The sequence below is a fragment of the Epinephelus moara genome, chromosome 7, assembly GCF_006386435.1.
Source record: "Epinephelus moara isolate mb chromosome 7, YSFRI_EMoa_1.0, whole genome shotgun sequence".
Taxonomy (NCBI): domain Eukaryota; kingdom Metazoa; phylum Chordata; class Actinopteri; order Perciformes; family Serranidae; genus Epinephelus; species Epinephelus moara.
Genome location: NC_065512.1, coordinates 18,464,117 through 18,477,877, shown reverse-complemented (window position 1 = coordinate 18,477,877; position 13,761 = coordinate 18,464,117). Strand labels below are relative to the sequence as shown.

General features: G+C 42.0%; 2 protein-coding genes across 2 annotated transcripts; both read left to right on the top strand.

The window, feature by feature from the left end:
• Positions 1-893: 893 nt before the first annotated feature.
• On the top strand, positions 894-7,470 carry abhd13 (abhydrolase domain containing 13). Its single transcript, XM_050048908.1, has 2 exons — positions 894-1,088; positions 3,147-7,470. Exon 2 carries the CDS (start codon positions 3,181-3,183, stop codon positions 4,234-4,236), a length of 1,056 nt encoding a protein of 351 aa, XP_049904865.1. The 5' UTR covers positions 894-1,088; positions 3,147-3,180; the 3' UTR covers positions 4,237-7,470.
• Positions 7,471-8,059: 589 nt separating this feature from the next.
• On the top strand, positions 8,060-13,235 carry tnfsf13b (TNF superfamily member 13b). Its single transcript, XM_050049267.1, has 6 exons — positions 8,060-8,557; positions 8,635-8,746; positions 9,275-9,331; positions 11,127-11,251; positions 11,562-11,712; positions 11,954-13,235. The coding sequence occupies exons 1-6, from the start codon at positions 8,324-8,326 to the stop codon at positions 12,064-12,066; spliced, it is 792 nt and encodes a 263-aa protein (XP_049905224.1). The 5' UTR covers positions 8,060-8,323; the 3' UTR covers positions 12,067-13,235.
• Positions 13,236-13,761: the final 526 nt, after the last annotated feature.

Here is a 13,761-nt window from a genome sequence, read left to right as displayed (position 1 = left end):
TGAGATAATAATGACCACACTAAGAATGGCACATCTCAAATGACACGCTTTGCATTATAGGAAAGCATCAGTCTTGCCCCTGTGAACTTTGTCAGGATTCAAAAACATACTGCAGTATAGTGGAAGTGGACACAGCTGAGGATGATTAATCAGCTTCCCATGATGTGAAAAACATGCCAAACCAGACACTGTCGGTGTTAACCAGCTCCACAGGATGGCAGTAGTGCAGCACTAAGGATGCCAGCTGCTGGTAAACCTCAAAGAAGAAGAACCTTTGTTTCTTTTTTTAGAAAACTTAACAATTTCTCATTTACAAACGTCATGGCTTTAAGATCTTTGCATTACATTGATAGATGCATATTAAAGACAGAAAAAACTACTTGTTTTTTTAATCATATGCTTCTATTTCTATACCGCAAAAAAAGGTTCATTGCATTTTTATTTTTCATGATTTTAAGGGCTTTTATTTGAGGAAGAAACTCATTATGAATAACACTAAACTTAGGTTTCACTTCACTATACTGGGATTTGTGTGTATAAACATTTCCAGGAAGGTAAAATAAATTAATTAATTAAATTTAATTAAATAAATTATCCATGAGTCCATAAAAAATGTCCTTTTGAGAAGAGTTTTCAAGCTGACGAAACTTTGTGCAAAGCCAGTTACATGAAGTAAAAATGCTTCAGAATACATACGTTGAAAAAATATATGATTAGTAGTTTTAGTATGATATTATAAAATACATAATTATTAGTTTCAATTCCAAATTGTTGTCGTTATAATTCAGTGGACGGATTTACTCTATTTAATATTTCAAAATAGTTTTATTTTGCTTTGGGAGTGGAACCGGAACCTTTGTTTCTAGCGCTGAGCCCAACACGGAACTCACGAAGGCTACACCAGTAATGCTAACCAGCTGTACAGCTAGCCTCGCCGGTTATCACTGACAGTTGTTCACCTTGCGTTTTCACCAGCTAACTTTCACTGTTATTTACTTAACTGCTTCCGAGCTGCATGACAGTGGCTGTGCTAAGTGTTACTGTCTTGCAAAACATTCATGCAGCTGAGGCGCTAAAATGAGAGACGGGTGAGTATGTAGCCACCTTGCTAACCACTGAAAGATAGGTGGCTAAATTTAAACGGTGTAACAGTGCTGATAGCACTAGTAGCTATGGGAGTAGAAGGTAGCTTGATAGTTAGCATGCTTGTTACGGAGCTAACTCGCAGCTAAGCTAGCCAACGTCGATTTTGATAGGGATTAGTGTGGTTTTATGGGCAGTCACTTCAAAGCTTGGTGTTTCACCGTCTCGGAAACAGCTTGTTTTGACAGTTCAGAAAAAGATTGCTTAGTGATAGCTGTCGCTGACGTTAAACGTTAGTTAAGATTAGCTGGCTAACGCTACCTGTCAAAGCTCTCTTGACGTTAGTCGCAGCTAACGTCAACTGTTAGTTACGTGCTTTTCTCTAAGCTAGCAGCAGCTGTCACCATCTCTTCCTTGTGGGTGGGGTCAAGACATTTTTCAGTCTTGTAATATTTATGAATTTATCCTCAGATTGTACCCAGCAACATTAGCGTTAATGTAATGTTTTCTCTTCGGTGGTGCTCACTGATTCTGGAGAGCTACTCCACTGCATAACGTTACTCTCTCTGGTTACAGCTGTTTCTACACTGCCCACACCTGATAAAGCAAAGTTTGGGGTGTCAGTTCATCAAGAGTTGGTGTCAACCAGCTGTTGAATTGGCTAAACACCCCTAAAACACCTGAATGTTAGCTGGTGCAGCAGCTTAACTGTGCTATAGTGGGGCTTTCCAGTGCCAGGCGTGACCACCAGCTCCATCTGCTTGAAACAGGCTGACAGACAAGAAATGGTTGGAGCTGATAGTAATTGCAGTTGTGCAAGGCACAAAGTCAGTTATGTGGCAATCTGGCTTGAATACAGGGTGGAAATGACGGTGTTGCTCCCAGTTGCTTAATGGTTTGAGTGACAGGATTAGAAGCAGCACAAAGTGGAGTATTTAGTTATTAGGGTGTTAATCAACTGGCTGCTAGGGGTCAGACCTTCCAAGGCTTTTTATGGCTATTGTGCAAGGCCCTGTGTGTTGAAGCGATCTTGTTGTACCTTCAGCTAATGATTCAGCTCAAGAGGAAATATTAGTCTGTGATACCAAAGAGCTTACACTTATAATTATTAAATAAGCTTTGAGTAATTCAAGTGAAATAAGTCAGTATGTTTTAGCATTTACCTTTTCAGATACACCTATTACTATCTATAATTCAATTCAGTTGGCCTAATACCAGTAGCTCTTGAAATAGGATTTATATAATCTACAGCCGAGATTGAGCTAACCCGCGTTAACCTAACAGTTAGCTAGCTGGACACTATACTTTTGAATAAGCACTGCCTTCCACAACCCTATTGAGGTTATGACCTGGTTGGATGAGCATTGTTAGGTGGCAATTTTAATAATCAGGCATTCCTGGCATGAATATGGCTCATATTAGATAGTTACAGATTCTTCAGTGTGAGAATTTGTTGTTGTTCTTTGTATTGATATGATTGTATACCGGGGTTTTGCTTTGTTAGATTAAATAAGCATTTTGTAACTATCACATTGGGCTCTGATGTGTAATTCCCATCATTTTTTATGTTAAAGAAATCACAGACAAATTAAAACTTAAAGGAATACTACGCAGGGGTTTCCTAACAACAAAATATAAAAAATTATACAAAAGTAAGCCCACTCAGTCATCACTTATGACCCATTAGAAGTGTGAGGCAGTGTATTTATCTGCAGAGACTCTGCCCTCTGCCCTCTGCCTCTAGTTTCTTATATTTGTTTGATTTTCTATGTTCAGAACGTTCCTGGGGACAGTACACAGCTGAGGTCAGGACCTAACAAAAAGGTAGCGACCAAGTGCCAGACCATAAGCAGCACACGTGCAAGAGGAAGCTACATAAATTGTGCTAAAACCCCCTGCAAATATAGCAGATCTAGGGTTCGCTTTCACTTTCATTGGTGATACTGTTTACAATTTCTGCATTGTAAACCTGTTACTAATTATGTTTTCCTGAATATTTTTCTTGATCATACATTAAACCCATTCTCTTTCTCTTTCCTGTCTTTGACTCTCTCTATTTGCAGAGTGTGTGTCGTGTGACTCAGCTCTTGTGTAGCCATGGAAAAGCCCTGGAGGCTGTGGGGGGCAATGGAGCGTTGTACCCTGACTCTGGCCTCCTGGTCCTGGGGTGCTTGTCGAGTCTCCCTCTTGGCCCTCATCCTCACCTTCCACCTGTACGGAGGATTCTTTCTCTTAGCTCTTATCCTAGCCTCTGTGGCAGGCATCCTCTACAAATTTCAGGATGTGCTCCTCTACTTCCCTGACCAGCCCTCCTCCTCCCGCCTTTATGTTCCAATGCCAACAGGAATCCCACATGAGAATGTGTACATTCGCACCAAGGACGGTGTTAAGCTAAACCTCATCCTGCTGCGCTACACAGGAGGGGACACGCCTCCTGGAGTCACCCCTGGCAATCAAAGCAGCCCCACTTCCTCTGCTCCACCTACTATCCTTTATTTCCATGGTAATGCAGGTAATATTGGTCACAGGGTGCCAAACGCCCTGCTTATGCTTGTCAATCTGAAAGCCAACGTGGTGCTGGTGGACTACCGCGGCTACGGAAAGAGTGAGGGTGAGCCCAGTGAGGATGGGCTGTACCTGGATGCCGAGGCCACACTGGACTATGTCATGACCCGTCCTGATCTGGACAAGACGAAGGTGGTGCTGTTTGGACGCTCACTCGGGGGTGCTGTGGCTGTGCGCTTGGCGTCGGTTAATCCTCACCGTGTGGCAGCCATTATTGTGGAAAACACCTTCCTCAGCATCCCCCACATGGCAGCCACACTCTTCTCCTTCATGCCCATGCGCCTGCTGCCCTTGTGGTGCTACAGGAATCAGTTCCTGTCCTACCGACAGGTGGCGCTGTGCCGCATGCCCTCGCTGTTTGTGTCTGGTCTGTCGGACCAGCTCATCCCACCAGTCATGATGAAACAACTGTATGAGCTGTCTCCTGCACGGACTAAACGTCTGGCTATCTTTCCTGAGGGCACACACAACGACACATGGCAGTGTCAGGGCTACTTCGCTGCTCTGGAGCAGTTCATGAAAGACCTACTGAAGAGCCACGCCCACGAGGAGAGTGCTCAGCCCTCAGCTAGTGTCACCATTATCTGAAATAAACAGTCAGGGACTGACTGTCAACTACAGATTTTGGGCTGGAGGAAGTTAACGGGAATTGATTGGATGGACTTAATTGATTTTTGGGAAGAATGTACATTTTTTATGCTTTTGTCTGGGTTTCTATTTTATTTCACTCTTTCTACCTTTCTGTAAATGTAACATATTTGTTAAAATGATTTGACTATTTCAAGGTTTTAAGAGAGGGTGACAATGCTCTCATGGGTTCTTTTGTGTTGCAGCTATGAATGCATGTATTTATGACCTTAAATGAATGAAGCCAGAGCATACATGCCCACACTGCAAGACAACCATGTCACAACCACAAAATATTTGCCGTAATGGGTCTACTGAAATTAATTAAAATAACTGAAACAGTTGCTCTAAGTAAGGTGACCATGTTAGGACCTACAATATTACAGTGAACACTGTTTACTACTGGTATTAAAAATACACCTCAAACAAAATGAAACACTGCTAATATGTAGGCCTAAACTGTATATATCTTTGTTAATACATTACATTGCACTTTTTTGTTCAGATTTACCCAAGTGTTGAGTTCTGTAGGCAAACATCTTCTGAGCAATACTGTGAGGAGCATAAGGATGTTTTATTTCTCCCCTTTAGGTGAGGAACATTCATATTTAGAGTCCTTGCAGCAGCTTGGCATGACATGACATTGTAGTGGTTAATATTTATATATACCCTTAAATTTTTGTCTGGCACAATAGCATAAAACTTCTGCTGTTGAATAATTACATTCAGCCATAAGAACGTGTTGGCTGAGGTGCAGTGGTCAGTATGATTAACGTTGACATGTTTGCTACTTCCGCCTATCAAAAACAACTTGATTTCCTGTCTGACTCTTTCTGTTTTCTTTTTTAATAAGCTACAAGATATTCTCCCCGTCACTGTGTCCTGTTAAAACACAGCTAGCAGTCTGGTTGCTGCTCTGTGTGTGGTTTGTTATTGAAGGATGGATGCGGATTTCTTCAAGTCTGTCTTAGTACAACACCGTAACACGTGCCCTCACGTACACTGAAATGTTATTAGTTGCTGTAATTCTCCTGTCTATACTGATCGTAAAGGGATATGTTTCTAACGTGAATTCAGTGTAATCCAAGAAGAGATGGTAGACAAATAGTCCTCTTTCTCATTCAAAATAAAAATTCCAAAATTGAGCAGAAGCTAATGTGAGGCTTCAGCAGTTGGCGTACGATAAATCCAGTGGGTATTTTCCAATTCTATGAAGTAGAAAATGTCCTCTATGTGTAACTGTTCCTCTAATCTCTATAAACAGATTCTGCATACGTGTGCAGAATCTGAAGGCAACTGGACAAGATTTTGATGTCGGAAGTGTAGTGGTTTCCGCCTGTACTTGGTTTGTCGTCTGAGAGGCGGAATGCATTGGACGAAATGTAACCTCGGAATCCATCAGCTATTGTCTGACGATGAGTTAGCTTTTTTTAATTCTTAAAAAATTTTTGAAAACTTTTTAACTGCGTTCATATGCAATGAATGAATAGAGATAAGCCAGGATGACCAAGGCACAGTAGAGTAAGTCTTGGCCCTGATATCCGCTGGCTTCACTGGATCAGCCCAAAATATTGGCCCCCACCGCCAGAGGCTTAACGTCCGACTGATAGCCAAGGATATTAAGATTGCTGTTTCTCCATCCAGATCAACAAGGAAACACAGTCTGGCAAATTCCAATAGAGATTTTGTGAAGAAAAAACTTTGCCCTATTCAGACTGAAACCTCATATTTAGAGAACTGGCTTTTATCCCCATCTCTTACACTCTAATTGCACAAGAAAGGGATTTCTGAATGACCAGTGTCGACAGGAGGGGCTATAACAACAACCAGTTGTCATACCAAAATACACATATTGGCGCATGGGTATTGTATCAAGATAGTCTTGAAAAAAACAAACCTACCCTTTAAGAACTAAAAATAAAGTGTTTTTAATCAAAGGTTGTGATTATTTGTTTGCTATTATCAGCACCATAATTAATTAATTGGACGATCCTGTGTTCTCGTCTCACCCCGTGCTTGTGTGGCAAAATGGCTTTACTCACTTGGAGGGCTTTTAATGAGCTAATTAACCTTTCCTGCATGTCTTCCAGGGGGTGGAGCAGAGCCTGACGATTAAATCACCGTTCTCTGCTCCCGCTTTCCAAATGCAGCATGCTGCACTGCAGTTGTCTTAAAGCCATTTGAATACAGATCTCCTTAGCCATATTTGATACTGTTTGTCAACAGTATGCGCGACGAAATTTGACAAACATCGAAAGACCAAATTTGTTTGTGTCCATGTGAACTTGAAAAAAAAATACTGGTCTAAATAAGGCTACTATGAATGTAAGTTGTGGTCTTAAATTAACAAGTGTGCTTTACAAGAAATAATGTATAGATGGTCTTTTCTCCTTTTTTTTGTGTGTGACTTTTCGCCTCCATCGGCACCGAACAGTTTCAGACATTTTGTATTATATCAAATCCATAAGCTTAGTTAGATTTATCCCATCATATGTTGTGAGAGTACACCGTGCAAACGTGAATATACACTTGTTTTTTTCCCCTCACGTTTTGCTTTGCACACTTCTGCTGTTTGTTTCATTCAAGAAAAGATTTAGGAACTTTTCATCTTTCATTTGAGTTATTGTTTTTCTGGCTGGCCTAAAGCAAAATTAATAGCAACGAGAATTTGTGGGTTTTTTTGCTAGCCAAATGTATCGTTACTGTCCGACACCCTGTTGATGAAGTGGAATCAAACTGAATGTCTCTTCTTCTTTTTTTAATAAAGAAAATCATTTTGCCAGGTATTTTGCAAATGCACTATGGAGCATATTTTTATGTATTCACATGATTGTTAACAGAGTGGAATGAAGGCTGTTGAAAGTGTCTGCACAATTTTTGGAATTTGCATTTGCAAGCTGGCATGTGATTGCATTTGGTCTCAAATTTCTGTACCGGACCTGCACAGTGTTGACGTTACTTGTCTGCATCCACCATGACTTACAGTGACTCTACATGGAGGGAACATTGATGGGATATCTGAGTGATACATCTTTATCGTCAGTATGAAGCAGTCAGTTAGTTTGGGGGATTTTCCATTTACCTTGTTTTCTTTTTTCTATTTCAAAACAATGTCAACAACTTCTTTTGTAAGCACACATTTTCACTTTCTATTTTCTGTACTGTAACATGCAATAAATTGATACATTAAAATTGCCTGTTTTGGTAGTTTTTTTTGGTGTAAACACGCTTTTTTTTTGGGATGTAACAGTTCCAATTTAATTTATGCAACCTGTCATCACTTCAGCTTTTATATTCTTAGAATCGCGGTTTGTTTGTTTTTCTGTTCAATGTTGCCGTTTAAAGTTGAAGTCATTTTTGCACTTCCTTTTTTTCAGTACGTGGTTGTTAATTTCAAATGTGAGAGTGGCATTAGTCATGTCTGTTTCTCCTTTTCTCTATCCCCGTGTTTCCCTACCAGTCACTTGTCCAACTGGCAACCTGTCCTTCCTGTTTCCACTTTGTAAAAATGACATGGGATTTTCATTACAGTGCTGAGATGTGTTTATGGAGCATTATGAAAAGAAAGGAGAGAAAGAGTTGTCAGGGCTGCTGGTCAGGCAGGAAGCTGTGTGTGTGTGTGTGTGTGTGTGTGTGGTTAGCTGAGCGGAACAGTAGACAGGAAGCTGTTTTGCCCTGTTTTGTACAGTATAAGTTCTGCGTAGTCNTCTGTGGTATTGAATGAACCAGATTGTGTGTGTGTGTGTGTGTGTGTGTGTGTGGTTAGCTGAGCGGAACAGTAGACAGGAAGCTGTTTTGCCCTGTTTTGTACAGTATAAGTTCTGCGTAGTCGCTCAGACTGAATTGGAACCGGCTACTGGAGGACAAAACGAGAGTTAAGGAAGTCAGTGGTGCTTTAAGAGGGCCATTAAGGTAAAGCCAGAGGCTCTAGAGACAACTTTGATGAAGGAAGCAAACATCCACTGCCCTTAGCCCAAGTCAGAAGAGAGGTGGCGTAGTTCCGGCCTCAGACTGGTCATGCTGCCAGTGTGAGATCTCTAGAGATTATATGAGCCCCGCGATGGCAGCTTTGGCAGGTTTTGAGTCTGGTACTGGACCAAGGACAGGTGAGAGGAGGCTGTCCTGGCCAGTTTTCCTGCTGACGCTGGTTGCTGTCACCTCCTCCTCTCTTTCAGCTTTGTCCCTGTACCAACTGGTGGCTCTCAGAGCTGAGGTAGAGGGACTCAAATCAGAGGTGTATCGCAGGAGAGAAGAGGGACAAGAGGCTAAACATGCAGGACAGGTGAGAGACAACAAACAACACCTTCATCTGCACAAGATTGCACGTATTGTTCTAAACACTTCATTTTGTCTGTTCAGACCGAGAACATGAGTAGGAGAAGCAGCCAAGAGCCTCTGCACCAACCTGGGGCTCAAGATGCGTTCACCCTGACAAGGAATAGAAGGTTGGTCTCTGGATCAGAGACATTAGGTAAGACACGGTAGGCCACACCTGAGTCTGACAGTTCTCTGTTGATGTATGAGATGCAGATTAGTTGCTTAAATTTTCCTGGAATGCAAGATTGGTGGCGTTTCACAACCCCGTGGTACTTTTACAAAAAGATTTTGACATTAAAAATGCCTCAGAGTGCTTCACAATCTGTACATACCATGTGATCTTAGACCTGTTACTTAGAAAAGGAAAAAACTCCCCCTAAATATTGTCTGTCTTAATGCGGACTAATAGCTGAGTGTGAATGACGCATCACTTTTGGTGACAACCATTTTAAAAATAACCAGTCAGATGTGGAGAGATAAAGCTTCCATCCATAGTGCTCACTATTTACTATACGGTGTATATCCCTTGGGTGTACAGGACACCAATATTCACAGTATACTGTACTGTTTCTTAGGGCTGACTATGTTAGTGGAATTATACCCAGAATGGAAAAGGGGAAGCAGAAAACAGACAAAGAGAGACAGTCATGGAATAAGCAATTTCTCTTATGTTTTGTGACAGTTTCTCAGCCTTGCCTGCAGTTGTTGGCAAACAGTAGCAGGAAAACCTTCAGGAAAGGTACAGTACGTCCATCCTGGGCTATGATAGCTTAATGATTTATGATTGTACTTTTTTTCAAATTGATGTAGTTTATATTTTACCATTTCATATTAGTTTTGGACTTTGGAAGTTGACATTAAAGCTGTAGCTGGCAACTTTTTGTTATATCTGCTGACACAGTCACTTTATCCACACAGAAGTGTATGAGACCAATAATGTGTGACAAATTGTGTTCCTCTGCCATCATGTATTGCTTCTAATAGCATAACCGAACATGATATAGTGCAGTCGTTCCCAACTGGTGGGTCGCAGGTCCATTTCAGTTGGACTTTAAGTGACTGGCAAATGTGTCATGTTTGTTAAAAACACACTTAATTTTTAAGTACAATGAATTCAGGCACAAAGCTTGTATTTTAAAGTGTTGTTTCCTGCTGTTAAGTGAGTGATTAACAGACAGTTAGTTAATAGAGCCAGCAGACTAGCTCAATGACATGGCCAAACACAAGTATGACGCTGAATTCGTTAAACTGTGTGGACCTTGAACTAATGACTAACCCCTTGGCTGGACCAGTTGGGAACCACAGTTATAAGGCCCGTTTCCACCGCAGGAACTTCGGGGTAATTTTACGGGGCCTGGGCTGTTGGTGCGTGTCTCCACCGAAGGAACCGCCCCCGAAGGGCAGAGTTCCGGAACTTTTACAGGGGCTAAACAAGTCCCTGCCTCGGGGTAGGTACTCAGAACGGCCTCGAAAAACTCCTGGCTGGGGCTTGGGGATTACTTGGTGCTGATTGGATATACTCAAGGCGGGATGTGACGTCAACAGAAAGCTACAAAATAGCTGGCATTTTTAAAACTCAGCAGACGAGGGTTAGCTTGTTCATAGCTTCCATCGCCATGTAAATGAAGAGACGCGCCAGAAACCCAGCAACCACCTCAGCTCTTTCCATGTTGATTATCGTCTTTCTTATGTCTGCTTTCTTCTTCTTACTTCTGCTTCGTACTTCTGCTTCTTCTTCTTTGTTGTTGTTCTTCTTTCTTTGTTTCTTTGCCACATCGCCCCGGTTAAAATGGTCGCGCAACAATTACGTCACATCCAGAGCCCGGTAACTTTACAGTAACCTTCCTCCTACTCCGCCGCACAGTGGAGACACGGTGGTTGAGAGGGCCGAGCGAGAGGACGTTCCTGTAAAGTTCCTGCCCCCCAAATAGTACCAGGGACTTCTTCTGTGGAAACGGGCCTATAGTGTATTGTTCAGCTGTAATGTGAAAAAGTATTGAGACGGTCGCCATGTTGGACACAGTCAAGCAAAACACAGAGAAACTCCCACAACCTGGACCAATTTTCTCATTTTACAGCTGAACAGTGCACTAAAATATGTTTCCGAAAACATTTGAAAGAAAAATAGGCAATGCTGTAACAGAATCTTGATTCATATTTGATCAGAGCTGCCTAGTTTGACAGTTTGGATGCGTTTTGCAAGCTTTGGCTGACATGTCTTACAGCTGCGTTAGAGACTCCTCGGCTGTAATTGGTTTTCTTTGGTGCGTGGTAGATTCTAACGACTTCCATTAGGCAATAGGAGGAGGAGGAGGAGGAAGGAAATGTCTTTTTTTTCACACCCTATCTGTCTCATATAATACTTTGTGTGTATGTAGTAACAGTTCCAGCAAATATTAAAAGAAGTTATTTCTTATAAAATCTGCAGCTGCAGCTTTAATATTACTGTAAAATGTATATAAACATATATGCAGAAACCACCATCAGCAACCTCTTTGATGTGTTTTCTGATATATTCTTATTTATTGAAACAGAATATAAGTCGGAGCCACACACAGGTATCCCCTGGCAGGCTGGGCTGAGGAGAGGCTCTGCCCTGGAGGCAGACGGAGACTGCATGTTGGTCAGAGAGGAGGGCTTCTACTTTGTGTATGGCCAGGTAGGTGTACTTGTTGTCTTTTCATAGTTTCTCCATAGGGAGGTGCTGCTTGCCTGTTTGCTAATCACCAGATTTAACAGGAGGGGAACATGTCTACATACATTGCAGGAAAAAAAAGGGTCTGCTTGATCTAAGCATGTCCCTGGTTAAGAGACCTTGAAGAAAGGTCAGACCGAGAGGAAACAATGCAAATGATGCTCACATAATAAATGAAGTGGCACCCACCTGCCTGTTTATACATGTTAAAGTCTGTGCCTTGTGCCATATATTTAACCCAGTATATTTAACCCAGTATTTCTGATGTGCTCAGGTCTACTACATAGACAGCACCTTTGCAATGGGTCACGTGGTGATTCGGAGGAAGAGGAATGTGGTGGGAGACGAGCCTCAGTCTGTGATCTTGTTCCGCTGCATCCAGAATATGAACCCTGTTCACCCGTACAACACCTGCTTCACAGGAGGTGAGCCTGAGTTAGTGTTTATGTCAAGCTATGTTCACCCTATTTTACAACAGCTGTTATGGAAGGTCAGTCAGTGTTTTGTTGCTGAGCTCTCAAGCGTGTGTGTGTGTGTGTGTGTGTGTGTGTCTGTGGGTTGGCTGCACATGTGTGTCAGCAGTCTGGTATGGGTGATAGCTGTTTGTGGCAGGAAAAAAAGGACCATGGCAAGTCAAGGTTTAATGTGTGTGTTTGCATCCCTCAGGTATCGTGAAGCTGGAGGCCGGCGACCACTTGGAGCTGCTGATCCCCCGTTCCACAGCCAACGTGTCCCTGTATGGAGACGCCACCTTCCTGGGTGCTGTCAAACTGGCTTAAAGTGTGTCGCCTCACTTTGGACCCTGCGGGATTCTGTTGTGTTGGGGAAGAGGTGCCATAATGGGAGGCGAGTGAGCAACAAGGCACAGTTCTGGTGACCTCGCGTGACTTTGGGTGATGTGAATTATGTGATGTGAGGTGAGAAGGATACAGGAAGCAGCGAATTCTGTGCTGGCTGAGAGACAGACTGTGTGACTCCTAGCATGTTGAGCCTGAGGGAACATGAAGGGGACTGTGAGCTGTAGCGCAAGCTTTACTCTTAAAGGGACAGTTCACCCCAAAATAAAAAATATGTATTTTTCCTCTTACTTTTAGAGCTGTTCAGTCAAGATCGTTTTGATGTGAGTTGCTGAGTGTTGTAGAGATGTCCACCTTCTTTCAAATATAATGGAACTAGATGGCACTCGGCTTGTGGTGCTCAAAGCACCAAAAATACATTTGAAAAGCTCAACAGCAACGTCTCTTTCCAGAACTCATGACCCAGTCACTCAAGAGGATCCACAGACCTTGTTGTGAGCACTTTAATGTAGGAACTATTTTCATTCCACCAAACCACACCCACTAACTGCATCACCACGCAGAAGGAATTGTGCATCAACTGCTAGCTCACCTAGCGCCGCTGAGCTAGCTAACGTTACAGCTCAGCTGAAGAGGACACCATTAGCCTCTAGATGCACGCTTCATATGTCCAACGAATGTCCAACACTTCATATGTCCAATGAATAGCACTGCAGTTAAGAGGAAAAACATGTATTTTTTTTAATTTTGTGAGGAAATGTTCATTTAAAAATGTATTCAACTTATAGCTACAGCTGTATTACATTAATTTCTACCACACATCAAGACAAGATATAAAACCGCCAAGTATATTTTCTTTAAATCATCACAAACATTTGTTAAGATCTGACTTATTAGACATGACTTTGTCTGACTTGTAAGAGATGTTTTACTTACACTGTAATGATCAATAAGTCTTTCATCCTGTAGCAGCAGCATCACTGAAATACTCCTTCTCACCTGCTTTATTATTTTAGATATTTTCACATAAGCAAGAGTGGTTTGATTTATCACCTGAGTGCCATGATTTTATATAAGCTTACCTGTACCGTATATGTCTAACTGATTGAAAATCTGGATGCAATAAAGTGACAGTACAAGCTATGACATCATCTGGAATCTGGGTGGAGGTTGTTGTTCCTCTGTTGGCCACAAGAAGGAGAGACTTCAGTGTGGCAGATCATCCTGCCAGGCAGCAGAGACACATGGAGCTGAGGTTGAGCGAGAACAGTAGAACTTAGGTAAAAGTGCCTATTTTTAGACTGAGGCAAAAACAGTGCAGGCAGAAAATGTCTGCGCGTTCAAAGGAACTGCTGCTCAATGAAATTGAGGAGCCTGTGGTTAGTAAACAGAGAAATGTCTTCAATGGATGATTCTTCATGTTAAGCCAGAGGGAGAGGGAGAGGTACACCTGGGGGACCATTACATGACTTTGCATAAATTTGGTGACATGGAAAATTATAAATACCAAGATATTCATTTCAAACTCCCATCCCTAGTATACAATACATTCTACAGAAATACAAATTAATGACAGGCAAAATAGTTTGATTAAACAGTATCTCTGGCTGTTACCTGCTGTCACGGAACAACTAAAACTCTGCTGAAAAATCTAAGTGCCTTAATTTTGCAGAGGTG

Bases quoted from the DNA above. Each gene is read 5' to 3' on its own strand.
- abhd13 (XM_050048908.1), top strand. From the start codon at position 3,181: ATGGAAAAGCCCTGGAGGCTGTGGGGGGCAATGGAGCGTTGTACCCTG.
- tnfsf13b (XM_050049267.1), top strand. From the start codon at position 8,324: ATGAGCCCCGCGATGGCAGCTTTGGCAGGTTTTGAGTCTGGTACTGGA. The intron at 8,747-9,274 runs GTAAGACACGGT...GTTTTGTGACAG, and splicing joins CTCTGGATCAGAGACATTAG to TTTCTCAGCCTTGCCTGCAG. The intron at 11,252-11,561 runs GTAGGTGTACTT...TGATGTGCTCAG, and splicing joins TCTACTTTGTGTATGGCCAG to GTCTACTACATAGACAGCAC.